A 22,928-nucleotide genomic window follows, 5' to 3' on the forward strand; every position below is an offset into this window, starting at 1 on the left:
GCAGTGCGCCGATCTTTGCCATTGTCACGAGTTGACATCGGGTCCTTCATTTCTTTTCATAATGGTATATTTTCACTATTTTTCCTAATATTTTTTACAGCCATCCTACGTACGGATTTGGACCATTTACTGGTCCAAGGATTACTTACGCCTTCCATACATGATCACTTTCCTACATGGGCATCAGCCCCATGCCGATACTCCAATCTCCGTGCATCCATCAGCGTGTTGAAGTAATGGGCGACAGGCGACGAGGACAAGATTTTTGTGGCACCATCGTGGTTGTAGTGGTACAAATGCGCGATTGGCAAAGCTATTTTGGGCGCAAAGTACGTACGACCACTATCAAATCAATTCTACTGTGCGAGCCCGAAACTTCCAATTTCAACAGTAGCAACATAACAGCTGTCCCGCACTTGCCGCCTTGTCTATCTTTTGGATCAGGCTTCCGGCATTGGTCGGGGTATACGCCCGGAAAGTGACTTTGATGTTATTCATACGCACTCCCGCACACTTCTCGACCATCTGGTTGGGCCCTTGCGCCCTCCCGTCGTCGATCACCCGTCTGCACCTGGCACCCTCAAGTCAGCAGGGGAGTATGGGCCCTCATATAGAGGTGCAACGGAAAGAAGTGAAGTAAGGGTGACGCTGGTCACAAAGGTTGAAGTGCCGAACTTCGGTATGTGGAAGACTTCGACGGTACATACGGGAAGGCCATTTACGCCGAGACGACGTGAAGGTGGTATTACAAGAAGGCGTGCAAGATGCCATGATTTTGGTGTTTCGTCTGGGTAGTTGTTTATGACGACCTGCACGGTATTCTAGACTCTACCACACGTAGATTGAATATCTGAGACACATGACAGTCCCAGCACGAGACACGAACAGTGACTGGCCGCTGAATATGGTTACAAGAATCGCAGCAAGTGGTCCATTAGGTAGAAGCCCCCGCTCCTGCAGCCATAGCGTACAACTTCTCCACATCTCCGCTCTCCTTCACCAATGCATGAAGGTGGCCATTTTCGTTCTTGAGAAGTTCGCTGGGCTTGCCATATTCAACCTAAGACGGTGAATGTTAGTACAAGCCAAATCTGACTCGTCACGACTCACGATTCGGCCCGCATCCAGCACCATCTGTACAAAAGCTGTTAGGCCGACGCATACAAACATGGACGTCGATATGCTCACGATTTTGTCTGCGTCCATGATCGTCTGGAGACGATGTGCGACCGTCAGCACTGTGACGCCGTTCTCCAGTTCCTTGCGCAAGGATTCTTGGATGACGGCATCGGTGTCATAATCTGCGCAGCCATGTTAGCCTGACAACACTGGCAATTGAATCTCGTGATCCCTCACCAATAGCAGAGGTGGCTATTCCGGAGGTATCAGTCATAAATCTAGTCCTATAGGATTAACACCGACGCACCTTCATCCAGAATCAGGAGCTTGCTCTGCCGCACGATGGCCCTAGCAAGCGCCAGAATTTGCCTCTGGCCGACCGACAGGTTGCTTCCGCCACTGGATATTTGGGTATCCAGTGTTATGCGGCCCTCGTCCATGTCTTGTTGCAGGATGAACAATCCAGCCGAGCGAAGTGCATCGTTGAGAACCGCGTCGTCGTAGTCTTCAAATGGATCGAGATTTTGACGCAGCGTTCCACTGAGGAGCTCGGGCTGTAAGGCGATCACCTGAGTTTACGCACACGGAAGGGTCATTGGAGAATGTACGAACCATTTGAGGAATGATAGTGATATGCGAGCGGAGTGCCTCGAGATTGAGGTTATCAGTTGGAAGACCGTCATAGTACACCTTGCCTTCCGTCACTATACACCGCAGGAGAGCCAACGTCAAGGAGCTCTGTGGCAGTGTCAGCAATGGCTACGCAAGGCCTGTGAGGCTTGCTTATATACCTTGCCACTTCCAGTGCGTCCCACTATATAGCAGCATAATCCAGCATAATTCGTTATCACAATAGGGCATTCATCACGATGAACACATACCGATGCCCACTCGTTCCCCGGACTTTACTTCGAATGAGATGTCTTGTAAAACAAGGGGACCATCCTGCCATTTCTGTGAGACTTGACGTTTTACTCGAAATTGGGTATCACAACCCACCGGTGAGTATCGGGCTGACAGATTCTCGACTTTCAGATCTCCACTTGAAGGCCAATATGCCGGAGGAACTCCACTGTCAGTAGATTTAGGTTCCTGTTCTATGTCCATATACTGTTTGATGCGCTCCAGGCTGACACAGCGTCAGAGTCTGTGCCCCTCAGTATTGAACATGCTTGGCATACCTGTTTGCTGAACCCATGCTGTCAATGTCTTATTCGAGACCGGTCATTATGGTCATGCACATACCGGAAACTTCAAAGCTATTGAACATACGAATCCACCACAAGATCTGGTTGCTGAATCCAACTGGTGGAGATACATAAACAAGGAATCTACCCCCCGGACTGCTCACGTACCTGCCATATTCAATGAGAAACCTATTTTCGAGGCGGTGGCCTTGTCGATGTAGACGAGATACGCAGCAAGAGCAGTTGAGAAAAGAGCACCTAGAGCCTCGATCCGGATGTTTACCCATCTGGCTCTAAGATCAGAATTGTGCTCAAGCTGTATGAGGATTGCCTACCGGCTCAGATTCCAGAATATCCTCGCTGTCCGCGTGTACTTATTTATCCGTGCATAGGACTCCTTCTTAAGTGCGCTCTCTGCACCATATGCTCTTATGGAGACTACTCCGAGGGTAAGTGATTTGATGGAGTGAGCGGTAATATCCACATACCAAGGCCCACGAATGCAGCGCCGAATAGACCTAGAACAGGGGCTTGCGCAATGCTCTTCTCGCGCTTGACAGACATCTGTGCCTTCATATACACTTGGCCGACCCATCTCCCCAATCCTAGAATCAATACTCCGGGGATCAAAAAGAATGGAGACATGAGGACCACAGCGGCAAGCTTGACGATCATTGCGTCGCCTAAGTTCATGAGCATGCCAAGTATTTCGGTAATTCCTCCATCAACTGTCGCGCACTCAATAAAATGAGGAATGTAGTGGTAGTGATTGCTCACCCTCGCCAATGTCTTGTGTGCATCGAGAGATGATGCGAGATGTAGGTGTTTTATCGAGCCATCTGAGATATAGTTAGCCGTGCTCTTCTTATAACGGACTCGTTCTGTGGTCTATGGCTGACTCGTGCACGGGTGGCCTTGTACAACGTGGTAGGGTGTGCGCCAGAGGGCGACATGTGCATACCATCTCGTATGTACCCACAGATGTGCGAGTATTTATCAAAGGCTGATCAACATTACCTCAATGTGGTACCAAGCACGCATGCGAACAGGGAGTTATGGATGATTTTTGAGGCTCTGATGGACCCAAATGTGTACACCATGTAGTGCGAGGCGTAAAACGCCAATGACACTAGCAGTAGAGTGGCGTACCCAAACAGGTACCTGTGGTGATTCAGTCATATGACGTGCCAGTCATAACTTATACAGAAACATACAATGACACCTTGACCTCATTTGCGGGATGCTCCTCGTACTGTCGTGCCCAATAACCTAGATACCACACCTGGGAATTTTCGATGCACTCGGCCACGAAAAGAGCACCCAAGCAACCGATCCAGAAGAGGATTTGGTGTCGACCTCCAAGGTTCCCCAAGTACAGCTTCACTGTACAATAGTTAGTTCTGCATGCAGTTAGAGATAGCGAAACGTACTTGCTGGCCAGCCAACGTGGCCTTCAGCAATCTCCTCCTCCAGAATCAATTTCCCACTGGCCTTCTTGGCACTCTCGTCGACGTCTTCCGCAATGGCATCAATTTCGACCTTTTCGACGGCTTGGCGGTCTTTTTCCATCTCAGCAGCGAGCGTTTTGTCATGGGCCAGAGCGCTTGAGAGCGATCCTTGACTTGAGACTCGTCCATCAACTCCAAGAGCAATAACAAACTGAGACACCGGGCTCGCCATTGCGACATTATGAGTCTGCGAATATCATCGAGATCCGCGACTGATAATTTAAAATATCACTCACGACCAAGAGCACGGTTCGACCCTGGATAAGGTCGCCTTTCAAGCATTTCTCAACTATCCAGCGAGCAGTGTGCACATCAAGAGCCGCCAATATCTAAGCGGCATCAGCCTTTGATAACGAATCTTGATGGATGGTACTCACATCATCAAGCAATAATATATCAGCGGTCGAGTATACCGCACGCGCGAGAGTAACCCGTGCCTAAACAAATCTTAGCCATACAGCTGACGTCTCGGGAGCTTCCAGATGTATCACCTTTTGACCTCCACTGCGTGTCCGTAAGGGTCAACGATAACCATAATGAGACGGACCGTACAAACCTGAGCGTTATTCCTCTCTCGCCAACTTCCGTCATATCACCGGCGTCGAATAGCTCCAAGTCTCGTTTCAATCCACACTGATAAATCACTGAACAAATCATTTGCATGCATTTCACTGGCTTACAACAATTGGCTCACCTTCATTGTACCGTGCTTCGTCGTACGTTGCACCAAACAGGATATTTTGCTGATGCGGCGCATAAGCTCAGATAGCATCGCCCACGCAAGACTCACGCGTATAGTTTCGTTTTGTACCCATGATTCCTGAGCTGCGAATGCGACACCGCCATTGCGAGGTAGGTTGACGTAGGAGTCTGATCCTGACGGGATGTAGTGCAATTCACCTAATTACCATGTTGAGTTCCTCATTCCCAATCCGAGATTCTGGAGCCATCATACCCAATAGGGCCATCAGCATCGAGGTCTTCCCGGAGCCTGTAGGGCCGACAATGAGATTGATACAGCCCTGCTTGAACGTGAGCTCGTTGTCGATGCGTAGCATGAATCTCCGCCGTGAACGTCCATCAGGTGCCTGCTCTTCATTGGCCCATGTGAACGTCGCGTCTCGGAAGCCAATCACATCAGGATTTGTAGCACCGCTATGGCTATGAATTCTTCGCTCATCAGGATTGGGACTGGTAGATTCAGAGAAGTCGTCCAAAAGTTCCGTCTAAGCCAAGCACAATCAAGAAATGAGCAGCGATTTGAAAAGTGCGGCCTAACTTCGTGTAAGAATGCATTGAGACGATCAAGCGAGACTTTCACTATTGATAATGGTGTTATATGACTTAACTCTGGGAGGACAACAAACAATACCTTTAATGAATGCCGGAAGCAGCCCGAAGGCCATGTGGATCTGGTCAGTGAGCATTGAAAACGCTAGATCCATCTGGGTAAGCGGGCTCAACGACCAAAGACAAAGAACCGCATACCAATCATAGAGGAGAAGACCCTCGACGCTATGAACTCGATATCAGTCATGTAAGTCTTCATTCCGTTATTGCTACGTCACTTTACCCGTTAACTCTCGCCGCATGACAACAGTCTGCCGTATATAAGCTATTAGATCTCAGCTCACCAATGCCAGACAGATTAGAAGACATACATAGGTCCAATACGTGATCATCATTGTCAACAACGGAATGAAGTAGCTGAAAGCAGGATTGTGAATAGCGCAAGACAACAAAGGGCAACAAACTTACCCAACCACGCTGTTGAGAAGGTCCAACAGTCTGCTCTTCCTCAACCAAGCTAGCTCGTCTTCACGCTTCTTCGATATCTGACGCATCAAGTGCGATTCCCAGCCGAACAACTTGACCATCCGGATCACACCCAGGGCTAACAGTTTCAAGAAGACATCAGATAAGCAGGTTCACACGTGTGGACGTTTACGTACTCTCAGTCGCACTTTGAACACGGTCATCGGTCTAGAAAAGTGTTAGCGGGAGTTCCCTCTAAAAGCCAATGCCTACCTTCTTCGATCGTGTAGTTTGTGTTCCGTGTAGCATTTTCGTAAGCATTCCAGGAACAGGGAGTAGCGCTACAATTACAGCCATCCCGGTGAACGCGCTCAAGAAGGTATGGGTAAGTAGGATCCAGGGGACGAAAAGGAGGGCCGGGCATACCTCCATCCGAGGATCGTGTAAAGGAACCAGACGCACAACACAAGCTGAACAGGAATCCGTACGACTGGTGAAGAAATTTCATCAGAACAGGAAGAGACCAGCATGTCGATATAACCTACAGATCTGAGCATACTCAACCCCTTTGGTAATATTTGCGAGATCACTCGTGATCAAATTGTTGATTTTACCAACAAGACTTTTGCCCTTGTCCCTGTCCTTCTCTTCGCCTGCTGTCGGCTGAGTCAACACAACCGCTTGCTCGGGTGTGCTTTTTGACTTTTGCTTGGCCTTAGCTGACTGAGTGCTCGCAGTAGTCGAATCCGCGAATGTCTCTTCCTCACGAACAGTGGCCTCATCCTCGCTCTGAGCTGCACTCGACCGCACAATTGACGCATTATCGGGGGTCACAGGGGCGGTGGGTGCGTCCTCCGACGTCTCGGCTTTCATACGGATCCGAAGGGCGTGGGTGAAGACGAGCTCGGTGACAACAACCTCCAGCTGCACCGCCACTCTCATCTGAGCGCAAGTTAGTAAGCTCACGCAAGAGATACACAAACGACAACCTACCGAAGCCATGTAGTATAGTGAAGAGATAATCACTCCTGCCATTGGACCGATGAACAGCCATGTAATCCAGACCCAAGGCCGCACATCGGCGTCGGCACCACCACTCTCGACATATCTGCAGGAGGATTCAGCTACTGTAAGTTATCTATGAGCGGCGCCTAACTACTGACGCGAGCAGATACTTGATCGCTACTGGGCTAGCGAACTGGGAAAGGACCTGTAGATATGTCAGTGATAGAACACAAGTCCAAAGATACCATGGGTATCATACGTAAAGGACAAGCATTGGGCTCATTATGAAGATGTCACCTCCTAAGACGTTCAACGTAATACATCAGTACAAACACATCAACGAAGACGTGCACCACATACGGAAAACCTTAAGCAGGCCCCACCCGATATGCCGGTCTTTCACTAGTAAAGGATCGAGCTCCTGAGGAATGCGTGAGATCAGACAACGAGACGATGCGATCAATTGGCACATACCTTGAACGCTCGCTTGACCAGGTTCCCCGCGCTATCAGTATCGGCCAGGGGCGGAAGCTCGTCGACCGGAAGATGCGGCATGCGGTACGCTTTCATCACCAACTTGTCCAGCCACGAGAATAACATGAGCGACAGGATCGGCGCCGTTTGCTCAGGATGCGGGTGGGGCCATGGGTTCTACGTCGATACGGTGAGCAACAACAACTGACTATACTGTTTGGTATTCTCACCTTTGCATCGAATGGCTCGTAGACTCTCGGCGTAAGTAAAGGAATGATGAGCGCCGCAACAATCAGATCGGCTATCTTGACCCAAAGCATCACACCCTCGGAGGTGTCGAGCGGCTTTTGTGTGAACGTCGCGTATGGCCACACATCGCGATATAAATATACTGCCAATGTGCAGAGTAGGACAAGTGTGGCATGTCCAGAGGCAATCGAACCCCACACCGGTTTGGCCAAGAGAGAGACGAATGACAGGATCAGGACATATGCCTGACCGCCCATTGTGAGCGCTTGAAATCACACATAGATATGGTATGACACTTACGTGCGTCAAACAAAGGGCTCCTAAGACCCACGTCTGCGAAAGACCAAGTGCCGACGACTCGTCATCAGACAAGCTCACAACCCAAGAGATGAGCGACAAGGTCAACAACACTGCACATGCGACCAGCTTGCCAAAGTTGAACGCAAAAATAGTCGAACCCCCTTGTGGAGTGTCATGGCGCGCAATACGTGATTGTGTATCGACTTCGGTAGTTTCTTCTTCGGAAAACACTGTATCAGAATCGGCGCTATTCGTTGAGCTGTCTTCAGGAGCCGACTTCCTAGCAGACCGATTTCTCCACAAGCTCATGTACAGCAGCTGGAGGAGGAAAACCACCAACGAAACGCATCCCGCATACGTCGGAAATGCAAGCGTGTCGGAGAAGTCGCTGCGGGAGTCATACGTGAGATAAGACAACTGTTTGAGAGAGCGCAGACATACGTGACTTGGTGTACATAGACCTTCATAGGCGAGAGAAATGCCGCTTCCAGAGGAAGCGGTATGGACAGGACTTCCTGCGTCCCAAGCCTCATTCTGACCTGACCTGTTGGCACGGTACTCAGATAAGAGGAAGAGTCGGGGCAAACTACTGCGATCCATCAGTATATATACCCTCCGCGATCCAACACAGAATGACGCCCATGACACATGCTTCGGCAGCCTGTCGAGTCACAACTGAACGGTGTTACTAGCGCTTTGCAATACTGATGCTGACAGCAAGCTGTCAATCAACTAAATTTGGGCTATCGCGTATCCTAGGCTCTGACATATGCTGTGGTGATATGGAGAGATGGCGGAATGCAGAGACCATCTGGGATGGGCGAATCGCGATAGAGACCAGCGTGGATTTTGGAACTTGCCCTCCTGAAATGGGCAGAGATCCATCGCCCCGATGCTGCGCGTCGTCGTCTTGCCTATACTTTCTTTCTGGTTCGCGGCCCTAGTTTCATAATGGCATATTTCATGCAACTTGAACCTGAGGCGAAGTGAGGTCATGAATATGCTCCCAGTCGGTAAGAGCGACCGTTTGCAATTCGTTCAGTGATTACTTATACACAGATCTAGATCTAGGAACAGCATGGATTTGGTTGATGCTCCTGGCAAAGCCCAAAGTCGGCACCCTTGCCTGATTGGGCCAATAGCAAACATTATTGATCGAACTGCGAACATCCCGCGAAATTTTCGGGAATCCTGCTCGCTGATTGGCGGGAGGTTTGTCGACTGCCCGGATAGGCACGGTACTTATCTCCCATACCACTCCGGGCGGGCCTGGAAACAACAGCCTATTACTTTGACGCATTGTGGCTATGACAATATTTTGCCGGGTCTAGCCAGGTCGCAGTGGTCTCGACCGTTGATTACGAATTCCGCATCAACCTCGCTTGCGCACAAATATTCTCGAGTCTACTGGACCTTTTGTATCGGAAGACATCCGAGGACGTGGCAGCGACATGCTTTAAGAATCTAGGCAGACGTGCATACCTAAGTAGGAAATCCGCACAGAACTGTCTATTCCGATGATCTTTAGGTGTAGGCGATGTTGAGGAATGCGCAAAATACCGAAAGGCCTTATAAATTGGGGTCAACCCATAGTATCGAGATGGAATAAGATAACCTGAACATTGTGTACGTTTGGAATGTTCAAACGCTCGCTCAGATCGACCTGGCTTCCTTTGTGAATGCGTCTCTCGCCGTCATGGATCGCGACTCGAAATTGCGCGAGGCGATGGACCCACCGTGTTCACCAACGTTCAGGAAAGGACCGGTGTAGACTACGTCGTGGATTTCATTCAGACCACATGGAGGGCTGCAGGCAGGTCAGGCTCTGAGGTGAAGGTGGTCAGGGTGGCACATGAAGACATTCGAGAAGAGGTCAAGAAAGAGCAGGATTTCACATTGTATCAATACACACTACTGACTTTACAGTGACAGTGCTTTCTGCGCAGATGCAAAGACGATGACAGAATTGGGATAGCAGGCGTACAATACCTTTGGTGTACCATTATGTATACACGGACAATGCTGTCACAGATGTGCATCGCGGCCGACGTAGCCGTCCTTGCCCGGCACAACGCCGTACGCAGGTCGCCCGCAAGGTCCTCCGGTCTTTCGTGAGCCGCAAAGTGGCCGCCCTTTTCGTGTTCAGCCTCGAACACAACGTTGCCGAGCGTCCTTGCCCATCTGCCGCACAAGTCTCAGCATCGAGTTTTGGAGACTCCGCAGGTACAGGCCGGTCGTGCACTCACAATCTTGGCACGACTACGGGCTCCTTAGGGAAGAAGGACAGCCCAAGAGGAATTGGGCTATATTTCGCCATTCGCAAGGCGCCGGGGTCGTCCTGAATGACCTCGTAATAGATCCTGACCGACGCAGCAGGGCCGGCGCGCGAGAACCAGTAGACCGAGATCCACGTAAGCACTGACCGATGAACGCAAGAGCCAGGTAAGCGAAAGCACCACTTGCACATCACACAAAGCGTTGCGCACCCTCGTCATCCTCCCATGCATAGCTGTCCGTGCACCGGACGAGCTTCTCGTAGATCCACGCGAGCAGACCTGCGGGCGAGTCTGCCAGGCTGTAGCCGACCGTCTGTGGCTGCGTTGACTGCTCCATGAAGTACCTGTTTCCCTTCTTCTGGAACGTCTGCGAGTGACCAAAGCCAGCGCGCTCAGCGGCAGTCCATAGTTTCACCAAGAATAGGAGAAACTGGCCTGGATTTTTCCACACGCTTGGTAATCCGGCACTGCGACCAGACGGATCAGGAGGTCAGAACAGCCAGAGGGTAGAGCCAGGCGATCCTGTCGTTGTAATGTATAAAATAGTGCTAGTTAGCAACACAACCTTGATACATGTAGAAGCTAAGTCGCCTACTTCCCTAAAGAGTGTATAATTTGACAGCGTGATGTATGACAGTTTTGCATGATACCTAATCGTCATCTATAATGCCACAGCTGCGGTACCCCGGCCATACATAATCACTATGGTCTATTTAGATGGTGAATTTCACCAATGTATTCACTCATGTAGTAGTCACAAATAGCCAATGTAATGGGTGAAGATAATCCCCTTGTGGTATGTTGAAATGCGCAGCCCCGCGTGGTCAGGAACGAGCTCGCAAGCTCGGGCGCGCGAGTAGCCGGGGGCCGGAGGCCCCTATCGTAGTATATAACGACTGCGTGCGATGTATGTATGCTATGCGATTGTCCCTTACGGGCATCGCTTCGCCCGTGGACAAATGTGCCCCGTTGCCGTTTGCACCATTGTTCTAACACAATCACATCAGCCTGCTTGGGGGTGTACTACCAAGCAAAGCTCTGGGGGCAGCTTGAAGCCCGCCACTCGCTGTGTCGCTGGATCCTGTGCACATGCCGTCGCTGTCGACACTCTGCTGGCTGCCGCTGTGCCGCAGAATATTCCCGCTGCTGTCACTGCCGACCCGCTCGCCTGGATGGGGCTGAAGCCATCTCGATCGACCCCATACGATTGCCAAACCCTGACGTGGACCCGATCAAACCCTGCCATCGAACCTCGAACCCCCAAACTGTTGAACCACCGAATTGCTCACCGAGAGCACTGCCAAACCAAAGAACCACTCATTGAGAGCACCAATTGAACCTGGAGCCAAGGATTTGGAGCTGAGAAGTTGATGTCAAGGAGTTGATGAAGATTGCTGTACATCATATGCCCTACCTTTGCGCCTAAGGGTCACTTATCGCAGCTCATCCGAGCATGGACTATCGGCCAGATGTCAGACATGGGGATGGATTGTGGACCCGCTGAGAGGGTGTGAGGATAGATGCTGAGATTGAGGGAGTGCCGAGTGCTGAGAAGCAGGGAGTGTGCGTGAGCCCTCGCTTGCTTTGCTCGAGGGAGTGTGTTGAAACACGCAGCCCCATGTGGTCAGGAACGAGCTCACAAGCTCAGGCGCATGAGTAGTCAGGGGCCGGAGGCCCCTATCGTAGTATATAATGACTGCACGCGATGTATGTACACTACGCAATTGTTCCTTATGGGCATCACATCGCCCATGGACAAATGTGCCCCATTGCTGTTCACACCATTGTTCCAACATGGTAATATTCACCCACTGAGTAGTCGCAATTGTGATGGTGAAAATGACCTCTTAAACAACCGAATTAACCACCCAACCCCCATTTTCTGTTGAGTGATTTTGACCTACGAAGTTAGTGACTGCACTACCCATTGAGTGGCTCAATTTAACCATACTTATTCACTGAGTGTTTGAATGATTTTCACCCCGCTGATAGGTCATAATAAGCTCATCATATTCACACTATTACTACACATTGAAAGATGTATACTACATTTTGTTGATGGCCAAGTGCGGCTGAACACCCTGCATCCGTATGATGCGACACTATTGCATCGGGATTGGCGGGATGTTGACGCGCCTCTGATGTGCCTGTACCTATCACTCTTGTCCCTCATTCTTTCAAACTGATTACCAAAGATATTGATGACTCACCTAGCGTAGATCCTCGTATATACCCGACATCCTGTAGAGTGGACTTCAGTTGTCATTCCTCACCTCAACTGAAGTCTTAAGTCATTCATGCTCCTTTACATACCTTTACTCATACTATTGACTCCCTGTAAAGGATTCTCTCTCGTTAGGTATATACCAATATAGAGTTGTCATTCCTCACCTCAACTGAAGTCCGATTCTCTCTCGTTAGATCCCTCGCTCACCTCATTAAGACATTTGCTGTACAGCATGCGCTCATGACATACCAGTACGAAGTTTCTAAACATTCTATGGCATTCACAACACCGCCACCCTGTACATAAAATAATAGCTAATCTGAGAAAAAAAAATAGTTCCCCCTCTCTGTAGCAGTACGAACGATGCTTGAGGCATGCTCACTGAGACTTATTCTGCCCACACCAGATGTCTACTCCCCCACGTTGCGCATCCAGGTCCTCATACAGACGATCTGCATGCCAGGCTCCCTTGACCCCAAACTACTTGCCTAGCCCAGTGACTCAATCAGCCTGGCGACAGTGAGAAGTATCATTTTACTTACCGCACACTGTCTGTACACATGACCAAAGGCTGTTCCTTACTTATCAAGTACTTGCTCGCCCTCATTAAAACATGCACTCACTGAAGCAAACAATGTTACCTACGACATCATTATCATGACTACCTAGAGATGAGAATGCATGTCATCAGACAGTTACTAGGAACATACCAGACTACTGAATAGCAGAAACACCAGTGAACTGAAAAGACAAAGTCATTGAGTATATGTAGTGAAGTCTGGCTTAGGAATCAATGCACATCAGCAGGGACTGATGGTGGGAGAGAACAACGCACCAGGACCAAATCAAGCACTGCCTACCCGGAAGGTCTCATCTGATTGTTTGTTCAACTTTGCTCATCATGCGGCTATAGCAGATTGTCAAAATCACTCAGGCAGTGGGTGAATCCACTAGTGGTGAATTTCACTAGGAACTTCACTCACAATTCGATTCACCGCCTATTCACCCACTACTTGAGTGATCACTGTTTTTAACTCATGTGCTTGGTGAATATCACTGCTCGGGCAGACCACAGTGAATGGCCTGTTCCTGTATTCAAAGCAGCAGAATCCGGTCATACATTTCCATCCACGCTGCACGCGCTACTCTTCCATACATAATCCCATGCTCCTCCTCCATACATAATACCCCATTCCCATATTCAAAGCAGAAGAGTCTGGTTATACATTGCCATATGCCGTGCATGCTCCTTTTCCATACATTACAGCCCCTTTCTGCATTCAAAGCGGCAGAGTCCAGTTATGTATTGTCGCATGCACTATATGTGGCTGCTGTTGACTTTCGCCTGGGAACGAGATGAGGGGAGTGGGAACACAGACGTGAGCAAGCAAAATGGTGGGATTGTTACAAACATGTGGGGGCCAAGTACGGCCGCACTACGGTACAAGTACTCTATGGGATTGATGTATTTTACTTGGCAATTGTGCTACAATTGTTCTCCCGGCTAGGCACAGGGCACGTCGGGTCAGCCCACTTGACACCGCGGACCCCAAAATCTAACAGCTGCTTCATACATCATGGCTCCTTCCTGTTATCATAGCGGCCAAATCCAGTTATCTATCGTCATCTGGTGCAACTGTTCATGTAAAAATGTTATATTTATGTATTAATAGCACCTCATTAAATCATATTTGTGATACACATCTGCAAAATTCTGCCAGTATCCAAGTAGAAGTGCTCACACCAAGAACCAGGTTGGCCGGGGATGGAATTAAGGCTCCAACTGTCGGATTCTGACTTCCCCGATTGGGACACTTGACATCTGTGTTTGCGATCCACACCCTCTACATCAATCCAATAGCTTAGCTTTCTCTCTGTCTAGCTACACGTGATACCCAACCTCTCTACTTATACCTTGCTCCCCCTGCTCCCCCTTTTCTTTCCTCAGTTGTTCTACCACCACAGCTGAGGTATGTTCGCTCTGTCCCATTTTCTGTACCTGTGCTGATTCAATGTATGGTCTAGACTTATGAGTATTCAGTACAGGTATACAGTTGCTCTACCACCACGGCTGAGTCTAGACTTACGAGTATTTGGTATGAGTTCCTAAAGGTTATGAGCCCTGCACTCTAACCAAGCACATTTACCTAGGACTGTCCGATCTTGTATACAGTGGTCACCTCATGCCCATTGCACTCGCTTTCTATGGCACCTCCTTGTTCTCCTTGTCATTCATCCAGGGGCAAATCTGGACGCTCCGCTCCCTCTACACCTGCTTCTGGTCTTCAGGCTCCCCTTCAGTTGGACACCCCTGCACCTCTGGTTACACCTACACCTGCAGTGCCACCACCTCAAATCCCTGTTGCTACACTCCTTATTCCCTCTGCTCTCTATACCGGCAGTGTCATCCTCGAACACTCTGCCGGGAATTGGGTTGAATGGTGTTCCTGGATCATGCACTCTCTGGTGACATGTGGCCTTGACCAGTACCTGCATTGTCACGAGTTGACATGGCATCTAGCCGTTTTTTTAAATTTTCCTTTTCGTGGGCTCGAACCCGCAACCTCTGTACTATACGCCTGAACGGACATTTCCTTATCTACTGTACAATCAGATTAGATGGGCGGCAGTGCGTGGCACAGCTCGGGCTCCACTGACACAGCTGCTCTGACTCACCGGCCCCCGGGGCTGCGTCAGCATGCTGTGCATGGACCAGCTGCGCACAGACCAATGCGCACAGCCTGCCCTTATCTTCCCCTGTATATAAGCCAGCCTCTGCTGCCCTAGGGACCTCAGTTTCGACCTCTTGTCCCTAGGTCAGTAAGTCTCTCATGTATTCCTTTTCTTACTTAACTAACTAATACATTTCTTGTCCCTAGCCTTAGGTTTGAGCATTGCTCACCATTGCTTTGGTGAGACCCAGTCGAATGCCCCCAGCCTTCGTGTTTGTTTGTCCTTGTCGCTTGACCCCAAGTCGCGACACTGTAAGGAGGAACTCGTCCCAACATGCAGCAGGCAGTCCGCATGCAATATGCATAGCGCATGCGCAATTCATAAGTGTCCGGTGGAGACACTCGACACAGCCGTTTTGGGCAGACATGTAAGGCAATGTACAGCGTAGTTTGATGCCCTTTTGAGAGAGGAAGGCTAGGAACTCCTTTGATAGCAGCTCACCATTGTCGATCTGGACAGTGCCAATGGTACTGCTTGTTTTGTTCATGTGAGTGACAGCCCAGGCACAGAAGTGTGAGAGGGCCACAGATTTGGAGGGCAAAGGGATCAACCAGGAGTATGAGGAGAAGTCATCTATTATATGAAGTGCATACAAATTTCCAGCAGCCAAGCACACATTAGTGGGACTCATTAAGTCCACATACACCAGTCCCAACTGTTGCATAGCTCGTTCACCCCCTGCACTTGAGGAACAGACATCTGAGTCTGTTTGCCAAGGATGCACAAGTCACACTTGGGTGGTGCGACAGAGAGGGTGGTGGGCTTACCTGGTAGAAGGTCGGCCTGAGCCATGTCAGAGACAGTGCAATAATTGGTATGGCCAAGACAATGGTGCTAGGAGACAAGATCGGGACGATGACAAGCAAGGAACACATGATCGATGGCAGGAGGAGAACCAGTAAGAGCATAGAGGTGACGAGCAAAAAGGGTACCAGAAGTGAGCAGCATGCCGGAGCGATCAAGAAGGCAGACAGAGGCATGGTCAAAAACAATGTAAGGGTGCGAGGGTGAACTGCAGAGGGCAGAGACAGAGACAAGACAAATGGTTGCCTGAGGAATGTAGAGGATGTTGTCAAGAAGAAGGGAGCGCCCCTTGCCAAGATGCAGTTTAATGCACCTGACACCATGCATATAGATCACAGAGCCATTAATGCCGCGGATCCCATGAGGAGCAATGGCCACAAGATCAGAGAAATTGTCCTTGCAAGGAGAAAGGTGGGTAGATGCACTGAAGTCGAAGAAGAATGGAGCAGTGCCAAGGGCAGCGGCAGCAGCAGGAGCGGCAGTGGCAAGAGCAGTAACCGACGCAGTGGACGAGTGGTGCCCCCAGTCGACAGAGGCAGTGTCTTCATCGGTGAGGGATCTGGTGAGGGTGCTGTATTTGAAGGTGTCTGCCGGAGAGAGCGTCGGAAAGGCCCACAGGTCGACTGGATCAGGGGTGTCGACAGTGAGGCTGGCAAATTTTGTGGATGGTGCCTTGGCTGCAGAAGAGGATGCCATGCTCGCAGTAGTGTCGATGTACATAGTGTCCCCGGTATTGGACAGCATGAACATGCGGCCATCGGGGTCATGGAGGACCTTAGAGCCACCGGATTTCCCTTTGTCGAGACAAGGGCATTTTGTGGTGAGAACCTCAGCACACTTGCCTTCCATAGCACCACCCAGCTGGAAACAGTCGGCAATCTCATGCCCAGTCATGTTGCAGTTCGAACAGGTCTTGCGAGGCTTGCTGCTGTTGCCGTGGCTTTTGGTGACAAATGCAGTGGCAGAGGAGGTAGCAGCAAGATTGGACCCAATAATAGAGCCAGTGGTGACCTGCCACTTGAGCTCCAAGCGAGTCATAATGTTGGTGGAGGTGTAGGGCAAGGAGGGAGTTGCTTGACAGAGTGATGTGCTAACCTGGGATTAGAGGTACTCAAGATCGCCGGACATGCAGTGCAGGAGCGTGAGACAGAGCATGGAATCCTTAGTCAGCATACCGATTTTAAAGATACACTTGTTGATGCTGGTGACACAAGCAGCGATGTTGGGGGATGGTTCCGTGCAGGTGAAGCGAAGACTGAAGAGCTCCTTGAGGAGCAGAAGCTGAGTGTATGCCCCCTCATGTTTATAGTGCATAACAAGTGTGGCCCAGGTTTCTGCAGCGGGAGTCTCAAGAGCCTCATGCATCTCAAAAGAATTATGCTTGGAGGTACCCAACTTGTACGCAATGAATGCGCACACCATGTGATCATTCATGTCCCAGTTGCAAGCAGAGACGGGGTTGATCAAGGAACACGGCCATGCATGTCGCGACTTGGGGTCAAGCGACAAGGACAAACAAACACGAAGGCTGGGGGCATTCGACTGGGTCTCACCAAAGCAATGGTGAGCAATGCTCAAACCTAAGGCTAGGGACAAGAAATGTATTAGTTAGTTAAGTAAGAAAAGGAATACATGAGAGACTTACTGACCTAGGGACAAGAGGTCGAAACTGAGGTCCCTAGGGCAGCAGAGGCTGGCTTATATACAGGGGAAGATAAGGGCAGGCTGTGCGCATTGGTCTGTGCGCAGCTGGTCCGTGCACAGCATGCTGACGCAGCCCCAGGGGCCGGTGAGTCAGAGCAGCTGTGTCAGTGGAGCCCGAGCTGTGCCACGCACTGCCGCCCATCTAATCTGATTGTACAGTAGATAAGGAAATGTCCGTTCAGGCGTATAGTACAGAGGTTGCGGGTTCGAGCCCGTGAAAAGGAAAAAAATAAAAAGATGGCTAGACGCTGTGTAAACTCGTGACATACAGCTAACTATCTCACAGTACATACAACGTCTTGGTCCCTGTCTCCTGGCATTACCCCATACAAGCTGTGGTTCTGATGTTGCCTGGATCTCTCCCATCTGCGTGAAATTGGCTGCTGTGCCTTTGTTCTTATTCAGAATCACCACAACCCCAAGATCTATGAACATTCTGTCAAGTGCATCCTCATTGGGTATAGCCTCACCTCTAAATCGTATAGGTGCTATCACCATGTTTTGGGCAAAGTCTTTGAGTCATATCATGTCAATTTCATCAAATCCTTTGAAGATCCTGTTCCTCCTATGGTGCCAGCGGCAGCTGATGTCTCTCCTTCTTCCCCTGTGTCTCTACCTGCGTCTCCCTCTGTCAACATCTCTCCTACACCTGCCAACCCTGAACCTCTAACCCTTTGGTGCTCTTGCCATACTCCAATTCTCTCCGAATGCCTTGTAGCTGCCTCTGATCTGCCACACACTTCCGCTGTCTCTCGTGCTATCGCTGAGTCTATCGCTAGTGGTGCTCATATCCAGGCTACTCATGCTGCTTGTCATGCTGGTTCACCGGTCATCACTGAGGAACCCGACCCTGATGCTCTGCTGCCTGTGCCACCTGCTATGCCCTCCTCTGTCACTTCTCCGCTTGCTGACACTCCGGCCTCTGCAGCACTGCCTTCGCATCCTGCGGCTTGGGCAACTCTCCAGGATGCTCTGTCTGCTTTTCCTGCTGGGCCTGCAGTCAACATTGAATACCCCGGTGATCCTGCAACCCTTGCCAAAGCAATGGCCTCTCCTCATGCTGATCAGTGGCGACAGGCTCTGCTTGATGAATTCCAGTCTATTCGTGACCTCGGTGTCTACAAGCTTGTTCCTTGCTCTGCCGTTCCTGCTTGTCATTGCATAATGAAAGGCAAGTCTGTGTTCTGCCTCAAGCATGACAAGGACAACATCTGTTGCAGTTTCAAAGCTATCTACAGGCAAGACTACAATCATACCTCCTCTCCTACAGTTTGCATGGAATCCTTCTGTGCCCTTCTTCACCTTGCTGCTACGCGCAACTGGGAGGTTCATCAGATTGATGTCAAAACAGCTTTCCTCTATGGCTCTTTACCTGATGAAGAGATCTGCTATATGAAACAACCCCCTGGCTTTGAGGAACCTGGCAAACTGGATTGGGTCTGGGAACTTCACAAAAGCCTCTACAGGATGAAACAGGGCAGTCGTGTCTGGAATAAAACCATGGATGCTTATATGCTTTCTGTTACAAGTTGGTATGGCATCTAGCTGTTTTTTAATTTTTTCCTTTTTGCAGGCTCGAACCCGCGACCTCTGTACTATATGCTCAAACAGACAAGTCATTATCTACTGTACAATTAGATTAGATGGGGCGGCAGTGCACGAGCCCAGGCGCCACTTACACAGCCATGCTAACTCACCGGCTCCCGAGGCTGTGTCAGCAATGCTGCACACAGACCAACTGTGCATGGACCAATGTGCACAGCCTGCCCTGAATCCCCCATGTATATAAGCCAGCCTCTGCTGCCCTAGAGACCTCAGTTTTGACCTCTTGTCCCTAGGTCAGTAAAGCCTTCATTTGTATTCCTTCTTTACCTCATTAACTAATATATTATCTTGTCCCTAGCCTTAGGTTTGAGCTCGCTCACCATCACTTCGGTCAACCCAGTCAAACACCCCCAGCCTTTTGGTTTGTTCATCCCCTGTCGCTCAACTCTAAATTGCAACACTTTCTATTGGATTCACGCATATCCCCTGTGAGTACTGTGTGTATTTCCGCAAGTCTGATGATGGGATTATCATCACTTGCGTGCATGTCGACGACTTCTTCGATGACTTCTTACTCACTGGTAGCTCTGCATCTGCTGTCTCTTGGTTCAAAGCTTAGCTGTGGGCTAAATGGCTCATCTCTGACCTCGGTGAAGCTACCTTTTGCGTCGGCATTGCCATTGAGCATGACAATACTCACCACACTCTTGCTCTGTCACAGACCACTCTTATCGACAAGGTCGTTGCTCAGTTTCACCTCCTTGATGCACCACCCATTTCTACTCCTATGGACAAAGGGGTCACCCTCTCTTGTTGCAATCACTCCCCTCTTTCCCAATCTTCTCATCAAGGAGGAGTGTCGGATTCTGACTTTCCCGATCAGGACACTTGATGTCCGTGTTCGCGATCCACACCCTCTACGTCAATCCAATAGCTTAGCTTTCTCTCTGTCTAGCTACACGTGATACCCAACTTCTCTACTTATACCTTGCTCCCCCCGCTCCCCCTTTTCTTTCCTTAGTTGTTCTACCATCACAGCTGAGGTATGTTTGCTCTGTCCTGTTTTCTGTACCTGTGTTGATTCGATGTATAGTCTAGACTTACGAGTATTCAGTACAGGTTCCTAAACCAACCATTTAGTTTATGTTTACAGCTGAAGCGTAAATAAATGGTAAATAGTAAACAGATGGTTTAAACTGTTGGAACAATGGTGCGACAGTGCGGGGCATGTTTGTCCACAGGCGTAGTGATGCCCATAAGGGACAATTGTGTAGCATACATACATTGCACACAGTCGTTATATACTACGATAGGGGCCTCTGGCCCCCAGCTACTCACATGCCCAAGCTTGTAAGCTCGTACCTAACTATGTGCTTCAACATAAACAGTTTGCAAGCAGTTTTATATAGTTATAAAATACCTATGATAACTTAAGCAAACCTTTCCTAATCCAATGCTTTGTGCATATCACTTGTATGATAGGTGCAGGAACAGAGCATTGGACATCTAATTCATGTGCATGTGAGGTAGGAAACATGAATGTATATGTGAGCATTCAAACTACATACTATGACAATGTACATACAAGGTTCACGGGTGTGTCGAGAAGTGAGCATGAACCTGGACAGAAAATTGACTAGCTACTTGCATAATGGGAATTGCTGGGATTATGGTCATGTTTTGCAAAGGATGAACCAATAAGTAAAGTAAGAAGTAAGTAAGGCACTCAGCTTCTATAGTACCAGAGAGCAGTAGCCTCATGGTGGGAATATACTATATTTGGTATCCCCAACCCCCGACTGTTTATACTGTTTATTTACAATCTATTTACTGTCTATGCCCTGGCCATAAATAAATAAATATAGTAAACAGTGGAAACCATTTATAGATAGTAAACAAATGAAATGGTTGGAGCCTTATGTCAGAAATCTCTGGGCATGCTTGCAATTCCTAAATCTTGTGATGGGCCTTGTGAAGTGCTTGTAAGACTTTGCAAGCAATTCACATTGTCTAAAGATATTGCAATAAGCAGATCCCTGATTAGGACTTAAGATTGTTATCTCAAGTTATCGCAATAAACTATAATAAGATTGCAATCATGTTGGCGATCTTGATTGAGTACTTGCTCGGCTCTTGCTACATCATAACAGTGCCAACCCCAGTCAATCTTGCTACATTATTCATGGACTGACTTAAGCAAGATATGCAGTGTCAAAAGCACACTCAATGCAGGGTATGTATATTTTATGCATGGTCACTATATTGCAAGTATTTAATGGGTTTGAGGCAAGTACAGGGGACCATGAGGTGCTCAATATGAGCCGACAAACAGCCCTATGAAAGGACTTTTGGTGAAGTGGTTTTGTGGTGCATTGGTAGTATAGTATTCCTACTTGTATCACTAGGATCCGATGTTCAAACCCAGTATATAGCACTTTGTAATAACATTTATAATAGCAACAGAAATAACTGTTCAATGATATAATAATGCAATTGATGTAATAAGTAAATGTAATAAGTAAATACAGCAAGATAAAATGAGTAAAATAAGTAACAAAGTAATAGAACAAGATAAGAAGGATAAATCCTGTAGAATACCCAAATAGAGTAGGTGAGGCCAGAAATCATTGGTATTGCAAGCTGCATGACCAACATTGCAATCATTTTCTACCTAGTCACATGGTCATTGCAAGCTTGGCAGGTCATTGTGACATTGTGACCCATTGCAATGCCTTGCAAACTTTGCTGGGTTTTTCCGACATAGATGGAATAAAACAAAATTGTCACGAGTTGACACGGCGTCTAGCCATTTTTTAATTTTTCCTTTTCACGGGCTCGAACCCGCGACCTCTGTACCATATGCTTGAACGGACAAGTCCTTATCTACTGTACGATTAGATTAGATGGGGTGGCAGTGCACGGCACAGCCCAGGCACCGCTTACACAGCTGCGCTGACTCACCGGCCCCTGGGGCTGTGTCAGCAACGCTGCGCACAGACCAGCTGCACATGGACCAATGTGCATAGCCTGCCCTAAATCCCCCATGTATATAAACCAGCCTCTGCTGCCCTAGGGACCTCAGTTTCGACCTCTTGTCCCTAGGTCAGTAAGCCCATGTACTTACTTCCTTACCCTTACTAACTTATACATTTTCTTGTCCCTAGCCTTAGGTTTGAGCATTGCTCACCATCGCTTCGGTGAGACCCAGTCGAACACCCTTAGCATCCTTGTTTGGTTCTCCCCTGTCACTTGACCTCAAGTCGCGACAAAAATATTACCTGTGATCAACTTAAATGGTGACATCAATCAAGGTACAATGGCAGACTTATCACAGGTAACATACACAGGCAAGTGATCATAGTACCCCTAAGCAAGAGGGTACAATGTATTACTGATTGCCATTAAGGATACTATGGTTTACCAGTGGATGGCCCCCCCCCTTGATGGCCAGGTTTTTGATGCGGAATGACTAGGCACCCCTCTGTCCTTGAAGTTATATGGGCACCTACATTTTTGTATGCCTGCTTTCACCTCCAAGTGGAATCAAAGTGAATGGATAAGTCGTTGAGGAGTCCCGCTTTCGAGGGGCTTGATGGCAATGTCACACCTGAGAGCGCAATGGCCACAATGGCCATGAGTGGAGTTTGAAATTATATCTGTAGATCGCTGTAGCACAACACACCTGGTAGTGAACATTTGGCTACTGTATTGCTATTCACCATGCCCCATCATGGAAAGGCTACTACAATGAATGATCCTACTTATGAATCTCAACTCCTTTGAGCTTTGCAGGGTCTTACAACTGGACAATATACCAGCATCTCGGAGGCATCTAGGAAGCAGTGTGTGAGTTATCTGCTGTGGCTACAACTTGACTTCTTCAGGTGCGCTGACCTGCATCATCTTTTAGGTTGCACAAAAAACACTATGAGGTAGAATGAAAGGAAGAAAGCCACTTAAAGCAGCAGCAGCAGAGCGACAGCTACTAAATCTGCAGCAGGAGCAAGTACTCTCAGATTGGTGTGCACATTTCTCAAAGTCA

General features: G+C 48.9%; 4 protein-coding genes across 4 annotated transcripts; all 4 read right to left on the reverse strand.

Annotated features, from left to right (window-relative positions):
- Nucleotides 1-934: 934 nt before the first annotated feature.
- On the reverse strand, nucleotides 935-8,980 carry POSPLADRAFT_1160096 (hypothetical protein; the record flags this gene model as incomplete). The annotated part of the gene is made up of 33 exons (XM_024487501.1): nucleotides 935-1,060; nucleotides 1,111-1,134; nucleotides 1,189-1,301; nucleotides 1,427-1,673; nucleotides 1,732-1,857; nucleotides 1,911-1,933; nucleotides 2,001-2,073; nucleotides 2,119-2,248; nucleotides 2,471-2,564; nucleotides 2,795-3,034; nucleotides 3,337-3,467; nucleotides 3,521-3,689; nucleotides 3,737-4,001; nucleotides 4,051-4,143; nucleotides 4,192-4,251; nucleotides 4,273-4,318; nucleotides 4,371-4,447; nucleotides 4,509-4,599; nucleotides 4,715-5,040; nucleotides 5,182-5,259; nucleotides 5,476-5,521; nucleotides 5,573-5,708; nucleotides 5,843-5,910; nucleotides 5,996-6,059; nucleotides 6,115-6,511; nucleotides 6,563-6,677; nucleotides 6,733-6,779; nucleotides 7,049-7,225; nucleotides 7,258-7,542; nucleotides 7,598-7,985; nucleotides 8,039-8,155; nucleotides 8,331-8,537; nucleotides 8,910-8,980. Coding segments are annotated over 33 exons (4,650 nt in total), but the record flags the coding sequence as incomplete, so codon positions are not given.
- A 537-nt stretch (nucleotides 8,981-9,517) lies between these two features.
- On the reverse strand, nucleotides 9,518-10,210 carry POSPLADRAFT_1037464 (hypothetical protein; the record flags this gene model as incomplete). Its single annotated transcript, XM_024477222.1, has 4 exons — nucleotides 9,518-9,535; nucleotides 9,616-9,778; nucleotides 9,844-10,015; nucleotides 10,084-10,210. The coding sequence occupies 4 exons, from the start codon at nucleotides 10,208-10,210 to the stop codon at nucleotides 9,518-9,520; spliced, it is 480 nt and encodes a 159-aa protein (XP_024333259.1).
- A 661-nt stretch (nucleotides 10,211-10,871) lies between these two features.
- On the reverse strand, nucleotides 10,872-11,296 carry POSPLADRAFT_1160078 (hypothetical protein; the record flags this gene model as incomplete). Its single annotated transcript, XM_024487497.1, has 2 exons — nucleotides 10,872-11,061; nucleotides 11,163-11,296. Coding segments are annotated over 2 exons (324 nt in total), but the record flags the coding sequence as incomplete, so codon positions are not given.
- Nucleotides 11,297-15,463: 4,167 nt separating this feature from the next.
- POSPLADRAFT_1050680 (hypothetical protein) lies at nucleotides 15,464-16,675 on the reverse strand (the record flags this gene model as incomplete). The annotated part of the gene is made up of 3 exons (XM_024480037.1): nucleotides 15,464-15,511; nucleotides 15,601-15,667; nucleotides 15,951-16,675. 3 exons carry the CDS (start codon nucleotides 16,673-16,675, stop codon nucleotides 15,464-15,466), a joined length of 840 nt encoding a protein of 279 aa, XP_024333261.1.
- Between the last annotated feature and the right edge of the window lie 6,253 nt (nucleotides 16,676-22,928).

This window comes from Postia placenta (genome assembly GCF_002117355.1).
Source record: "Postia placenta MAD-698-R-SB12 unplaced genomic scaffold POSPLAscaffold_23, whole genome shotgun sequence".
Taxonomy (NCBI): Eukaryota; Fungi; Basidiomycota; class Agaricomycetes; order Polyporales; family Adustoporiaceae; genus Rhodonia; species Rhodonia placenta.